General features: G+C 34.5%; 1 protein-coding gene across 5 annotated transcripts in view; it reads left to right on the top strand.

The window, feature by feature from the left end:
* The window catches only part of LOC132748397 (CAD protein-like), an 89,455-nt gene that overhangs the window by 55,885 nt on the left and 16,894 nt on the right, over positions 1–16,676 (top strand). For all 5 annotated transcript variants that reach the window (XM_060738001.1, XM_060738004.1, XM_060738002.1 and 2 more), the window contains 10 exons: positions 5,439–5,621; positions 5,897–6,001; positions 6,688–6,930; positions 8,549–8,630; positions 10,489–10,652; positions 11,023–11,190; positions 11,936–12,067; positions 12,748–12,949; positions 13,414–13,529; positions 15,817–16,032. In XM_060738001.1, the coding sequence (XP_060593984.1) occupies positions 5,439–5,621; positions 5,897–6,001; positions 6,688–6,930; positions 8,549–8,630; positions 10,489–10,652; positions 11,023–11,190; positions 11,936–12,067; positions 12,748–12,949; positions 13,414–13,529; positions 15,817–16,032 (1,611 nt within the window). The remainder of the gene's footprint in view (positions 1–5,438; positions 5,622–5,896; positions 6,002–6,687; positions 6,931–8,548; positions 8,631–10,488; positions 10,653–11,022; positions 11,191–11,935; positions 12,068–12,747; positions 12,950–13,413; positions 13,530–15,816; positions 16,033–16,676) is intronic.

Here is a 16,676-nt window from a genome sequence, read left to right as displayed (position 1 = left end):
ATTATGTGGCTAGAGGGACAATAGGTAATTGTACCTTCTCTTTGATGTCATTCATTCCGTAATGCTTTTATGTGGCTTTTTTATTTTGTGTAACTAAAAAGAACAATAGAGAGAACAATAGAGTAGCCACATTATTACTCTCCTGTTAGAACATCCGTCCTTCCGTCCGTCCGTTCTCTTTTGTGTCGCACATAACTCAAAAATTATTTGATCTAGAGTCATGAAACTTAACAGGAATGTTGATAAGCATGTGCAGTTGTGCGCCTGGGTATTTTTGTCTGTATTTATTCAGTATTTTTAGAGTTATTGCCCTTGACTTAGTAAAAATTTGCAAATTTCAACTTGAGTGGCACGTAACTCAAAAAGTATTTGACCTAGGGTCATGAAACTTTACAGGAATGTTGATCAGCATGTGTCATTGTGCACCTGGGTATTTTGATGGGGATTTATTTAGTATTTTTAGAGTTATTGCCCTTGACTTAGTAAAAATTTGCAATTTTCAACTTGTGTCGCATGTAACTCAAAAAGGATTTGTCCTAGAGTCATGAAACTTTACAGGAATATTGATCAGCATGTGCAGTTGAGCACCTGGGTATTTTTATGTGGATTTATATAGTATTTATAGAGTTATTGCCATTGAGTTAGTAAAATTTTGCAATTTTCAACTTGTGTCGCATGTAACTCAAAAAGGATTTGACATAGAGTCATGAAACTTTACAGGAATGTTTATCAGCATGTGCAGTTGTGCACCTGGGTATTTTTATCTGGATTTATTTAGTAGTTTTAGAGTTATTGCCCTTGTTTTAGAAAATTTTGCAATTTTTAACTTGTGTCGCATGTAACTCAGAAAGGATTTGACATAGAGTCATTAAACCTTACGGGAAGGTTGCTCAGCATATGTTGTTGTGCAGTCCTGGGGTCTCGCTTGTGGATTTGTCAGTATTTGTAGAGTTATTTCCCTTCACTTAGTAAAAACCATTTCATTATGTTGTTATTTGTTCCTTGAGTGCTTTAGTAAGAATCAACCAACTTTACAGGAATAATGATCAACATCACTTAATTACATTAATAATGATCAACATAACTGTGAAGCTATGCAACTGGTACTTTGCTTGTGAATTTTTTTCAGTTTTGTTAAGAGTTATAATTGCCCTTGATTTACAGTAGTATAAATTTGCAATTTTCAACTTGTTCCTGCATAGCTGAAAAAGTATTTGACTTGTAGGCCTGAAAGTTTACAAGAATGTTGGTCAACATGTGTACTTATGCACCTTGGGGTTTGCTAGTGGATTTATTCAGTATCCCTTCACTTAGTAAAAGATTTTTAGTTTTCAACTTCTGGCATATGTAGTCCAAAATATATTTGGCCTAGAATCATAAGATTGACAGAACAGTGGGGTGTGGGGGCACCCTTGTCCTATGGACACATTTCTAGTTATCAAATGTTTATGTAAGTGTCATTACCAAATTACAACAAAATTTTATGATCACGCGATTTTCTTATTACTGCATGTCCGTCATTTTCCCGTTGTTAACAATATCGGCGTCTGGCGTTTCTAGCGAATTATCAACAAAAATTAACGGTAATGATTTCCACTGTTTTGAAGATTTGCTTAAATGACATCATAGAAGAAACATGCGATGTTTTGCGAGTTTTCTATGTTAATTTTTTAGTTTTTTAGCAAGAATTATACGAGGATTTACTGAGCTTTTCTACCGTACGCCAGGTGCCATGTATGTGCTTATTTAAAAGCAAATAAAATCATTATTTATTGACACAGTTAACTGTTCCTTTCAAAATGTGTTAATAATATTCAACAATGTATGCTGATAAATGTTCTTTACAATATACGTTGACGTTCAAGAGATATTTAAAAAGTGCACAAATTTTTGGATAACCCCTCGTATGTAATGCATTTGTGCATGTAATGCATTTGTGCAGAAATAGTCAAAATTTAAAATTAAATTAAAATTAAAATTGCCCTTTCGTAACTTTGTTGTATGATATATGATTATATGTATATCTGTGCATTAGATATTTTCGTGATCAAATGAATATTATTCACTTCAAAATAAGTTTGGCATATACCAGACCTCGGCTTTAGATTAAAACCGTGATAAGATATGATGTTATTGAAGCATGAAATGTATTTAAATATTTAATCTAAATTCATTGAGCATTAATAGAAATATTTAGGTAGGATAATTTCACCTAAAATATTTATTGCATATTTTCTCATTTTATTTCCTTTAAGTCCTTTTTATGCCCCCGGGCATATAGTAATTGAACCGTCCGTCCGTCTGTCCGTACGAGGTTAACCTAGAACGGCAAGTTGGATTTTTCTTAAGTTCTACCTGTACCAATAGCTTCTAAGTTTACACACTTACTAATCAATACAAAGTACATGATCTGGGCAAGTTTCATAACTCTGGCTTTCATATTTACTAAGTTATTGCCCTTTTCAGCACTTAGAAAATGAATAGTGGTTAACCTAAAACGGCAAGTTGGAAATATCTTAAGTTCTATCTATACTAATGGCTTTATAATTTCCACACTTACTTATCAATACAAAGCACATGATATTGCCAAGTTATATAACTGTGTCATCCATATTTCCCAGTTATTTACCTTTTTTCACTTTGAAAATAGGGCCTTGTCTGGTTAACCTATTTCGGCAAGTTGGATTTATCTAAATCTAAATTTCTCCTAATTGCTTAATTTCTTTAATGATATCTTTCATATTTAGTAGGTGGATACCTTTGATGGTCCTCTAATTTTTTTTGGAGTAAGCGGTCTCTAGGGTCAAGGTCAAGGTCACTGGTTTAAAAAATAAATATAAACCTTTTTGCTCATACAGCCTTTATTTTTTAGTTGATGTCTTAGTTTAATACAAACACCTCCTTCTTTGGGTGTAGTATGGGGTCATTTGGGTCAAGGTCAATGTTACCAATGTCAAGGTCACCAATGTTAAAAATAGATTTTTACATTTTTACAGGTGTATTGACCTTATTCTATAGACAGATGTTATTTATAATTGATAGAAACATAAACTTTGATGGAGATAGTGGTCAGTTGGGTCAAGGTCACCAGTGCTAAAAATAGATTTTTACACATTTGCTCATACAGCCTTTATTAAGTGACCGATTTATTTTATATTTGGTAGGAAGATAACTTGCATGGTATTCATCCTTTTGATTGGGGTAGGGATCAGTGGGTCAAGGTCACTTGTGCTAAAAATAGATTTTTACACTTTTGCCCATACAGCTTTTATTTATTGACAGTTGTATTTCATATTTAGTAGGAAGATAACTTGCATGGTATTCTTCCTTTTGATGGAGTAAGGGGTCAGTTGGGTCAAGGTCACAAGTGCTAAAAATAGATTTTTACACTTTTGCCCATACAGCCTTTATTTATTGACAGATGTATTTCATATTTGGTAGGAAGATAACTTACATGGTATTCTTCTTTTGGATAGAGTTAGGGGTCAGTTGGGTCAAGGTCACCAGTGCTAAAAATAGAATTTTACACATTTGCTCATACAGCCTTAATTAAGTGACATATATATTTTATATTTGGTAGGAAGATAACTTGCATGGTATTCATCCTTTTGATGGGGGTCGGGATCAGTGGGTCAAGGTCACTTGTGCTAAAAATAGATTTTTACACTTTTGCCCATATAGCTTTTATTTATTGACAGATGTATTTCATATTTGGTAGGAAGATAACTTGCATGAAGTTGAATATTTTTCAACTTCACAAGTCAGGGCAATGACTTGGCAACTTATATTTTTCACAATTACAAAATGCCATGACTTTGTCAAGCTCTATAACTTGTGTTTACAATTTTTTGGCGATTTTTCTGCCCATAACTGAGTGAATGGGTAAACATTTTTTGAAGTATTGCTACTGACAAGAATCTGAGCCGGGGGCATTTGTGTTTAACAAACACGTTCTTGTTTATGTTATATTAATAGAGACGGTGGTGGTAATGTCAGCTCTGAAACTTCAGTATGCATGGAAGGATTGTAATCTTTCTTTTATATATATGAAATAACCATAGATGAATGGTTGGCTCTGGAACTTCAGTATGCATGGAAGGATTGTAATCTTTCTTTTATATATGAAATAACCATAGATGTATGGTGTGCCGCAAACAAGACTCTGGTTTCTACGACTTAGGTCTAGGTCACTGTGGGGGTTCAAACTTTGTCAAATTTGATTTCAATATACATATATATGGTCGTGTCTGCTCTGAAACTAATATGCGGTATTCTCAGACATCTTTGCGTGAAACTGATAACAATCGTCGATTGGCTTATCTGTAAGACCCCTGCCAGCTTGATTGACAGGCGGCGTAATGTCAATTGTTGTACTGCTTCACATATCACTGCATTGAATAAATAGTTCTACAGTTAAATCACATAAATTTTAAAATATTATTCACACCTCATCTTATTTTATTCTAGTCTTATCATAATATTTGAGTTATTTATACTGTATTAAACATTCCTTGCTTAAAATAGCTATGTAGTCTTCTTACTAACGATGTAGTAACATCAGTTATCTGGTAAGATTTTTCACCTGATGTCCTATCATGTGGAAAATTAATGGGAACTTTAGATTTGCCTCCGTTTATCAGTCTGGGATCAAATATCTAATGATTGAGGTGTTTTTATCTTAAGGTGTTTTTATCTTGAAGTGTTTTTATCTTAAGGTGTTTTTATCTTAAGGTGTTTTAATCTTAAGTCTTAACCCAGACAGAGTGATCTTAGGATTCAATTTACAATGGGTTCATGACCTTGATTGCTCATATGATGTAACTGTTGACCTGTGACTAAGTGGTTATGGGTGCTAACTTTAAATCACTAGCCCCTCAACCCTGTTGGTTCCAACCCAGCCAGAAAGTCTGGATTATTTGGTGTGAGGGATTCTTTGATTCAGGTAGCTTTATCAAGATGCTTGGTAATGATATGTTAATAAGCTATCTGGCCTCCAAGGCTGAGTGGTTAAAGTGGCTGACTTGTAATCACTTGTATCTTACCGTTGTGGGTTCGGGATCCCTTCAGTCATGGACTTCAGATGATTTTATGTGAAGAAGCTAAATCCAGCTAGCTTACGGATGGTCAATGGTTCTATACAGGTGTCCACTCATGCCTGAAGTATTGCATAAAAGGGCACCTAATGTCTTACCATTTCTGCAAAGCTTGACCCTATGATCTTTACTGTGTCCGTGTCTCTTAGATTCAAACAGCAAAAAAAAAGGTTGATCGTTCTGAACTTCGATTAGGTGCCTCCTCATGCCTTAATATATAAAGGGGCACGTGAGGTCACCCTACCCCAGTAAGTTGATAAAATGTTCCCATGTGATGTTTACAGGTTTGGTATATGAAAACATAAGAAATCGAAAGAATTTTGATATTTCTTGTTTACCTTACAGGTGCCTGTATTTTCATTCTCCCGTCTCCAAGGAGCAGATGTGTTGCTAGGTGTAGAGATGGCCAGCACAGGTGAAGTGGCTTGTTTCGGGGAGAACAGACCAGAGGCTTATCTGAAGGCACAGTTGGCCACGGGCTTCAAAATCCCGAAACAAAATATCCTGGTATCCATCGGAAGCTACAAGGTATATTTAAGAGAACTTTGAAAGATTTTATATTATAAATTTGAAGAAAGTTTATAGAGTATAGCATATATTTTAACAATGGAAAAATTGCAAGAAAAAAGGATAATAATTCTCTATTATATTTCAAAACAAGAAAACTGAACTGATAACTGTTATAGTTGCTTAATATTAAGGTTGAATTTTTTTTTTTAATGTTGCCCATTGTTAATAGTGTACTTTGTGTATTTGAGTCAAAACTTGTGAAAATATGGTGTGGTGTTTTTGTACAATTTTAGCACAAGAGTGAGCTTATTCCAACAATGAGGACACTGGTGGACCTGGGATATACACTGTATGCTAGTATGGGAACAGCGGACTTCTATAATGAACATGGTTTTAAGGTATGATACCAAATTTTATCATCAGGCGTTCTCGGGTTTTTAGGAGATACTGTTGTGCTAGTTCAAGTAATTGAGATAGAAAAATCAGAGAAAAATCAGCAAGATGTATTTGATTAGAATAAAAGATGAGCCTGTTGTGAGCAGATTTGTGTACTGACCAACAAATATTTTCTTAAGGTGTGGAACACAAAACTAAATTTTTTTTTATATGTAAAATTTATGACATACCCATGCCGTTTTTGCAACTCCGTAAAAATGGTATTGCACGGACATGCATATATTTTGATGTGACGTCATTTGTGTTATATAAGCATAGCGTTAAGACGCGCTATATGTTAGCATTATACTGTAGCCGCATCAATGAAAAATAATGTGGTTTTTTTCACTTCAAACGGTCTTTATTTTTGGTATGTGATAAATAGAATATTGTATTTGTGCAAATTCATTACTTTCCTCTATTTATTGTTTATTTTCACCACAAATCATATTGTTCTGTTCCTACAAAGAGTTGTCATTTCATAAATAGAGGATATCAAACGAGTGTAGATTCAATACTGAATTTATTGAACGAGTTGTATAAAATTATATCATGTAAGCCTCTGGCCTAAATGACGTTGGAGCATCGTAAAACCAAACCAAACAAAGCAAACAAACTTATATGATTTACCATATGGTATGATTTTTAGGTAAAGCCTGTTGACTGGCCCTATGATGATTACAATGGTGATGAAAAGATCAACGGGAACCAGCTTACAATTGCTGACTATCTTGCCGAGAACAAGTTTGACCTTGTGATTAATCTCCCCTTGCGTAGTGGCGGCCAGAGGGCGTCATCCTTCGTTACCCAGGGTTACAAGACTAGGAGAATGGCGGTGGATTACTCAGTCCCACTAATCACAGACGTGAAATGTACAAAACTGATAGTGGAGGTATGTAGCGAATAATGTTCCGAATGAGATAAAAATATTTCATAGACAAAAATAATCTATTATTTATTTATTCATAGATGTTTTTGGGTTTTTTTATGAATCGTAGATCACAGAGAGTAGCTTCACAAAGAAAAGAGTAGTTGAATTGTTTTAAATTTCCGGTACAAAACAAATAATAAGTTATAAATATAGAATACATTTTAATAAAATTTATGGTAATGAAGAAGTGATCAGAAGAATAAGAAAATTGTGTTAGCAATATCAGATGAATAATTCCTTTTTGTATTAGTAAGACAACCTTGATGATGATTCCGCAAGTGTTTCCACACCTATAAGTGGTAGTGACAAAAGTGCATCGCCATTTGATGTTAAAGGTAGAAAAGCCGGCAAAGAAGTTTTAAATGATTTGATATTCAAAGTATTTTGAATACGAAAAAAAAATGTAGAAAATGCTATAAAAAGAATTTTTTTAGATTTCTTCATTTATTTACAGAATTCATGTTTATTTTTCTACTTTTCCTATGGGTATGTATAAAATCATGCTTACTGTGTGTCTTAGAACTGTCATATACTTCTTTAATTTTCATAAGAAAGTGTGGCTTTTTTGAAAGTTCCGGGATATACGGTTACTATGGAAACTGCTATTTTACAATAAATCCAACATATCAACATCAAGTTTTCTTTTTACTTTTGAATTCACTGTTAAATTTAGCTGGTGACACAAAAATTTAGAAAATTCTGTGAAAAGATTAAATTTTCCTAAAACTGTAGAAAATGCTTTTAATATACAGAATATATATTACAGCTGTCTTGGGTGAATATAGCTTTCCCATGTCAACCTTTCCTCTTGTATTTAAATATAAAACCGGTACCCTTGGCCTACTGGTTAAGGCGTCCACCTTCGCATCGGCAAGTCGAAGGTTCGGGCCCACAGGGAGTGTCAATTAAAGGATGAATGATTCTTGCGGGACTCATTCCGAAATGGCCGCTTCGTGAGCCGGGAGGTAGTTAAAATGAATGGTTACCTATTTCTATCCGCCTGGCGCCTGGCATAGTGGTAGAAGTTGGGAGGAACATGGTATGCAAGCAAAAGGTGTCTCATAAGTCAGAAATGGCTGACCCTTTCAGTAGGAGTGACACTTAATAAACAAGACCTTTAACTTTATATAAAACATATCATGTTAACAGATGCACTTACTATAAGTCTCATCTGTTTCCATTACATAGGGGGTTATCTTTAAAAAAGACAAAAAAAATTAACATGCATGATATTTCAATCATCATAGATGACATAGGTCAGTGCTTGCAGTGTAATTGTTTTGAATACCATTGTCCCCAAAGCTATACTTTTATGCTGTGAATTTCTTTTTATAGAGTGTTTAAGTTTTTCATACCCCAGTTAGATTTTAAGATAAGTTTGATAAAAAATAATTTCTGAAAAAGAAATGAAAACATATTTTTTTTTTACTTTATCAAATACATATATGTATATTGCAGGGTACGGTCGAAATTCAGAAAATTTGATATAATATAGACTTGATAAATGATAATTCTTGAAGAAAAAAAAATGGAAAGGAAATTTTTTTTTAACTTTATAAATTACATATATTTGTAACAGGCATTGAAGCGTTTGAAGACAGCTCCACCACTTAAGACCCATATTGATTGTATAGCCTCCCAGAGAGTGATTAAATTGCCAGGTATAGTGATTTTTTGTTTCCTTTAATGCATTTTTTAAGAAAAACAAAAACATTTTTGTCACTTTAATGTCAATTTCTTATATTTTGCTTATTTATTTAATGCCGCCTTCAGCTTTTCTAAAGGGTAGATATGTTATTTTGAGATCAATTGTTGTTTTGCTGTATGGAGGTTAAATATAATGAAAAGCAGAATTGAACCTGTTTATTGTATATTGTAAAGAGGTAATTTCTATGCAGAGAGGTCACTCTGCAGAGGGCTACTGTAGCAAAGTAGATGAATTGATTGATTAATACACTTGCTATTATATATAGTAACAAAATTCCCTATGATTTCAACTGATTATAAGTGTCATGTGACTGAATATGAATTTGCGGCCTGTTGAGGAATACTTATAATAATTACCGAGTTGCTGAGCACGAGTACATGCACAATTGAAACAGTGACGTCACATTTAATGTCATCAAAACGGCTAGCTGTAAAAGTAGGTTTTAAGCAAGATTGAAGAATCGCTTGATTTTATAAAGAGAACTTAAGTGTATTTTGTACAAACACAGTTTTATTGTGTCGCCTTGAAAAAGGCGACATATAGGGATTACTTTTGTCGGCGGCGGCGTCTGCGTCGTTGTCGGCGTCCCCTAAAGCTTGTCCGGAGCATAACTCAGTCATTTTAAGTTGGATTGACTTCAAACTTGGTATGCATGCTTCTTTCAATAACACGAAGTGCAGTGCACAAGGACCGGTACTCTGCACTTTTTAATTTTTGAGTTATTGCCCTTTGTAAATTTTCATACTTTAATTTTGTCCGGACCATTTCTCTTCAACTAAAAAAGCTATGGACTTGACACTTCATAGGATGATAGATCTCATTAAGAAGAAGTGCAGTGCACAAGAACCGGTACTCTGCACTTCCTAATTTTTGAGTTATTGCCCTTTGTTAATTTTCATACTTTATTTTTGTCCGGGCCATTTCTCCTAATGTATAAAAGCCATGGACTTGAAACTTCATAGGATGATAGATCTCATTAAGAAGAAGTGCAGTGCACAAGAACAGGTACTCTGCATTTCTTATTTTTTGAGTTATTGCCCTTTGTTAATTTTCATACTTTATTTTTGTCCGGGCCATTTCTCCTAATGTGTAACAGCTATGGACTTGAAACTTCATAGGATGATAGATCTCATCAAGAAGAAGTGCAGTGCACAGGAACAGGTACTCTGCATTTCATATTTTTGAGTTAATGCCCTTTGTTAATTTTCATACTTTATCTTTGTCCAGACCATTTCTCCAAAAGTATATAAGCTATGGACTTGAAACTTCATAGGATGATAGATCTCGTTAAGAAGAAGTGCAGTGCACAAGAACCGGTACTCTGCATTTCTTATTTTTTGAGTTATTGCCCTTTGTTATTTTTCATACTTTATTTTAACCAGGTCATTTCTCCTCAAGTATGAAAGCTATAGACATGAAACTTCTTAGGATGATAGATCTCATTAAGAAAAAGTGCAGTGTACAGGAACCGGTACTCTGCATTTCTTTTTTTGAGTTATTACCCTTTATATATTTTCATATTTTATTTTTGTCCAGGCCATTACTCATAAATTATAAAAGATATGGGCTTGAAACTTCATAGAATGATAGATCTTATTGATAAGAAGTGCAATGCATAAAACTGCTGCTCTGCACTTATTATTTTTTGAGCTATTGCCCTTTGTTAGGTTTCGTATTTCATTTTTGTCCTGGCCATTTCACCTAAACGATATTGTTCACAAGGCGACACATCCGACTCGCGGAGTTTTAGTTGAACTTTAAAGAAAGAAAAAAAATCTCTTAATACAACTACCGTTTCTTGTTTACTTCAGGTCTGATTGATGTACATGTCCATGTGAGAGAACCTGGGGCCACACATAAGGAAGATTGGAGCTCGTGTACAGCCGCAGCACTGGCTGGTGGCGTCACCATGATACTTGCCATGCCAAACACAAATCCCCCAACAGTGGATGAGGCTGCATTTGCTTTGACACAGGTATCATTTCTGTTTTGAGATGCTGATATAGTTAGGGTAAAAGTCATCATGCCAGGTGCTTGGTGTGAATCCAACAGCAGAATTAATAAATATCTTTGCTTAAAAGATATTTCAACAAGGTGGAAATTAAGTTTCAAGGAACGTAATTTGGTTTGAACATTCAACAATCTCTGATGCCAACTAGACTTTTGTATATGATCTCGAAATGGATTAAAGTCTTGACATAATTTACATGTCTTCATTTTTTTGGACATTTTTTCGAACTATATTATTCTACTATTTGTTGTGTGTAATTTAAAAGTAAGTGCCTTGGAAATATGAGGCACCGGTATATGTTACATACATATGTATTTTGTTGGATATATTTTAGAAACTGGCAAGATCAGGAGCAAGGTGTGATTTTGGTGTTTTTGTCGGGGCCAGCAGTGACAACTATGCCAGCCTTCCATCCATAGGAAACATGGCCGCAGCTCTGAAGATGTACCTCAATGAGACATTTACAACTTTAAAATTAGATGATATCTCCATCTGGATGAAGGTATGAGAATAATTCATAACTAGAATGATGAAGTTACGAGCATTATGCATAAGCAGGATGGTGAAGGTATGATAACTCATAACTTGATTGATGAAGGTATGAGGATAACTCATAACTAATATGATGAAAGTATGAGAGTTACTCATAATTAGTGTGATGAAGGTTACTCATAAATAGTATGATGAAGGTATGAGAATTACTCATAATAAGTATAATGAATGTATGAGATTTACTCATTAAGTATGATGAAGGTATGGGAATTACTCATAATTAGTGTGATGAAGGTATGAGATTTACTCAATAAGTATGATGATGGTATTGAAATTACTCATAATTAGTGTGATGAAGGTATGAGATTTACTCAATAAGTATGATGATGGTATTGAAATTACTCATGATTAGTGTGATGACGTTATGGGAGTTAATCATAACTAGTATGGTGAAGTTTGGCAATTACTCATAATTAGTATGATGAAGGTATAAGAATTACTCATAACTAGTATGAAACATTGTCCCTTAGCTGAACTGCTAAGGTAACTTGACTTTGAATCATACTAGAGTAGATTTATTAGTTCAAGACTTACTGTATATTATGGCAGATTTCACAAAGAAATATTACAAATAGGTCAATGTCTTATGATGAATTTAAAAAACCCAAACAATAATTTATTAAGAATTTGATGCCTGAATAGGCATCCAACTTTGAGATTGTTATTATAATGTACACTCATAATTTATTTTTCAGCATTTTGAGCACTGGCCAAAACATTTGCCACTATGTACCCATGCTGAAGGAACCCACACTGCGGCGGTGATATTGTTGGCAGAACTGTATAAGAGACCTGTCCATATTTGTCATGTTGCCCGCAGAGATGAGGTGTGTTACGTTAAAATAACGTGTAATGTTTAAAAATTGTTGAATTTCTTATTAAGGGTGAATAATGTTAATTAAAGGAATTCCGCTGAGGTTAAAAATCTTTAAAAAAAAAATGAATTTCTTACAACTGAACACCTGTGGGACTAGCAGAAAAGTTCGGATTTTAGAAGTTTCCGGAATTCAGAAGTTTGGAGTTATCTCAACACGTATATGTAGGAACATAAAAAATCAGTTGTTTCAAGTAGGAACATAAAAAATCAGTTGTTTCAATAAGAGATGATGAAAAATATATGATGTTAATAACATTTATAAAATGGCAGAATTTGAGTTTCTTAAAAAGTTGATCAAATTTTATTATCCCCTCTTACTGACTTTTGTCAATCAGCATGAAGTTAATAATCACAATTATCCTTAGAAACATGTTTAATGTAGTACCAGCTATTCATTTGTAATCTGTTTTTCACGCTACATGTATATAATTCTAAGTTTCTTAATTTTCACTCTTTAAAGTTAATACCTTACTTTCTAAGTCAAATTTTGGGAAACATATATTATTAAACTCTAAATGAAACTAAGCAATTGAATTTATATCAAGTTTTGTTGTGTGTTTTTTTTTTTTTGGTGGGGGGGGGGCTTTAATAAGACAGTGTATAATTAACATTCCCAATATTTTTTGACAGATACTAGTTATCAGGGCAGCAAAGGAGAGGGGACTACCTGTAACATGTGAGGTTGCCCCACATCATCTCTTCTTGACCTCAGATGACCTTGATGGTATAGGTCAAGGTTGTGGTCAGGTCAAACCACCATTGGTTACCAAGGAGGACCAGGAGGCATTGTGGGAAAACATGGATATTATTGATTGTTTTGCTACAGATCATGGTAAGGAAACGTTTTTAGACGCACAAAAAGTTAAGAGAGGCCACTTTAATGCTTCTGATATTGCTATGATCTTGCAAAGTTCAAGTTAATTCTGTTATACAGTTTTCATTCTGCTTAGACATGTATGTCTATATATTATCCAAGCTTGCATGTTTAAGTATAATATTTATTTCTGTTTGTAATTAAACTTAAAATGGTTATTCGGAGTTGTTTCTCTGTAGCATTTGTCATTCTGAGTTGTTTTCCTTAAGCTGTTTCCATTAGCATACAGCTTTAAAGGGACACAACTCAAAATGATCATTAAAATTTAAGTTGTTTCTCACTAGCATTTGTCGTTACGAGTTGTTTCCCTTTGGTCATTTATATGGGATGCCCTCTAGTATGTGTCCTCAAAGGGACACAACTCCAAATGATCAACAAATGTTTAGGATTCAGTTTGAAGAAGAAACATAATTTTCTTTCAGCTCCACACACTAGGGAGGAAAAGAACAGTGCTAAGCCCCCACCAGGTTTCCCGGGTCTAGAGACCATGTTACCTTTACTTCTCACTGCAGTCAGTGAGGGTAGACTAACAATGGAGGTGAAGTATTGCTTAATTGGAGATATTTTTATCGCTTTTCATCGATTTTCAAAGGATATTTTTATTTACCCTCAACTTGCTGAATATGTGTCAAAAGATTGGCGCATTTGACTTATTTGGAGCAGCATATTCAAAATTAAAGGGATTTCAACATCAAATACTAACAGTGAACATTCAACAGTATTGGGCCCAGTCAGACTGCACGGGGGTAAAGGATGGCCTGACTCTATACTGGTGGCAAAAGCTAATGACTTTTGGGTCCTGCAGGTTAAGGATTAAGTAGAGTAATATTTACACGTTAAAGGCACATGATACCTCAGAAATAAATAAATTTTTACTTCTTTAGAAATGGCAATCATAAATTTTTATGCCACCGCAGCATCTGCGATGCGGTGGCATATAGCGATTCACCTGTGTGTGTGTGTGTTTGTTTGTGTGTGTGTGTGTGTGTGTGTTATATAGATTATATAGTGAACTTAAAAAATCTTCTTGTGAAAAACCAGTAGTCCAATTTCAACCAAACTTGGCAGGATTGATCCTTGGGTGAAGGGCTTCCAAAGTTGTTCAAAGAATTTCATTCCATGCAGAAATCTGGTTGCCATGGCAACCAAAAGGAATTATAAGAACAAATTTAAAAAATCTTCTTGTAAAGACCCAAAAGGCCTAGAGCTTAGATATTTTGCATAAGGCATTGTCTGGTAGACCTCTACCAAGATTGTTCAAATTATAGCCCTGGGGTCAAAATCGGCTCCGCCCCGGGGTCATTGATTTTCACTATATGTTCATATAGTAAAAACTTAAAATACCTTATTGTAAAGACCCAAATAGCCTAGAGCTTAGATATTTTGCATAAGGCATTGTCTGGTAGACCTCTACCAACATTGTTCAAATTATAGCCCTGGGGTCAAAATAGGCCCCGCCCCGGGTCATTGTTATATAGATTATATAGTGAACGTAAAAAATCTTCTTGTGAAAAACCAATAGTCCAATTTCAACCAAACTTGGCAGGATTGATCCTTGGGTGAAGTGCTTCCAAAGTTGTTCAAAGAATTTCATTCCATGCAGAAATCTGGTTGCCATGGCAACCAAAAGGAATTATAAGAATAAATTTAAAAAATCTTCTTGTAAAGACCCAAAAGGCCTAGAGCTTAGATATTTTGCATAAGGCATTGTCTGGTAGACCTCTACCAAGATTGTTCAAATTATAGCCCTGGGGTCAAAATCGGCCCTGCCCCGGGGTCATTGATTTTCACTATATGTACATATAGTAAAAACTTAAAATACCTTATTGTAAAGACCCAAATAGCCTAGAGCTTAGATATTTTGCATAAGGCATTGCCTGGTAGACCTCTCCCAAGATTGTTCAAATTATAGCCCTAGGGTCAAAATCGGCCCGCCCCGGGGGTCATTGATTTTCACTATATGTACATATAGTAAAAACTTTAAATACCTACTTGTAAAGACCCAAAAGGCCTAGAGCATAAGGCATTGTGTTGTAGACCTCTACCCAGATTGTTCAAATTATAGCCCTGGGGTCAAAATCGGCCCTGTCCGGGGGTCATTGGTTTTCGTTATATGTATATAGTAAAAACTTTAAAAAAAATTCTTCTAGCAATTGACAAATGCTAGAGGTTAGATATTTTGCATGAAACATTGTGTAGTGAACCTCTAGCAAGATTGTTCAAATTATAGCCCTGGGGTCAAAATTGCCCCCGCCCCGGGGGTCATTGATTTTCAATATATACATATAGTAAAAAATAAAAAAATCTTATTGTCTGTAGGTACAAGGTACAAGGCTTCAAAAACTTAAAATACCTTCTTGTAAATGCCCAAAAGGCCTAGAGCTTAGGTATTAATGCGGTGGCATAGCATTTTTCTCAAATGCAATCTTGTTTTAGTGTTAAAAATAATGGTTTTAGAGAACGTTAGAGGCTTTTCACCTGGAGAAAGTAACTATAAATGTGAAATAATTTGTCATTAAGTAATAAGTAGTAAAATGTAAACAAAGCAGTATTTTCATTTCTATACCAAATGCTTATTCGCTATAACTGTACTTAGTGCCAAAAGCAATACACAAAAAAACAAAACCGATTCAGATAATTGGCCAGTTAGTAACTCTTTGGATACTATAAAAGTACACCATAATTAAAAAGCTTTTGAGAAATAAAAATAATAGCATTTCTAAGGCATAATGGGCCTTTAATGCATTAGATATGAGTAATCATCATTGCTTTCTTTATTGCTTCACTTGATTTATTTTGAATTGTATTTGTTTCTGCATTGGTAGGACTTGATTGAAAGATTGAACACAAATCCTAAGAAGATATTCAATTTGCCTGACCAGCCTGATACATACATAGAGGTAGATCTAGACACCACCTGGATTATTCCGAAGGCAATGAAGTTCAGTAAATCTAAGTGGACCCCGTTTGAAGGGCGTAGTGTGAAAGGAATGGTGCGAAGGGTGGTTCTTCGTGGAGAGGTGGCTTATATAGATGGAGAGGTATTAGAAAAATATATAAATTTGTCAGAAACCCATTGGCCAACTTATTGTTCATACGGTAGAGAATTGATAAAGTAAGCTGAAAGTGGAAAGTTTGATCCCTAGTCCAGGTGCTTATGTTTCTAACCCGTTTGATGTAGGATTTCTTGCGAGCTGTAAGTTAAAGAAACTCCACTGCAGTTCAAAAGACTTCAAGTATAAGTTTAACAATCATCTAGTGAAAAAAAAATTAAGTTGAGCACTTAAAATGGAAAAATCTGCAAACAATAATCAAGAAATATAAAACCTAACATTTTAGCCAGATTTGAAGTATCAGATTTAGGTGAAGAAATTGTGACTTTGTAAAAATGAAACAAATAGGGTACATTTGAAATAATTATAATGTATCTTCAAGATTTCCTGATTTTGAACTTATTCTAGAAAGGTAATGACTACAATGTAACATGTGTTTATTGCCGTAGCAAAATATTAATGCAAAATATGCACTTTGTCACTTTATTTGCCGGGTTGTACTGGTGCAAACCCAGGTTATAGTATGGTGAATGTCGGGGGGCGGGCTGGCGGGGAAAATATTTTCGTAAGTTTTCTCAGTAACTACTTATCACAGCCTCTTGATATTTGGCAAACAGCATTGACACATGGTC

This window comes from Ruditapes philippinarum, unplaced genomic scaffold, assembly GCF_026571515.1.
Source record: "Ruditapes philippinarum isolate M1 unplaced genomic scaffold, ASM2657151v2 ctg1310_1_1_1_1, whole genome shotgun sequence".
Taxonomy (NCBI): domain Eukaryota; kingdom Metazoa; phylum Mollusca; class Bivalvia; order Venerida; family Veneridae; genus Ruditapes; species Ruditapes philippinarum.
Note: the sequence above shows the minus strand (reverse complement) of the source record. Positions and strands in the feature narration are given on the sequence as shown.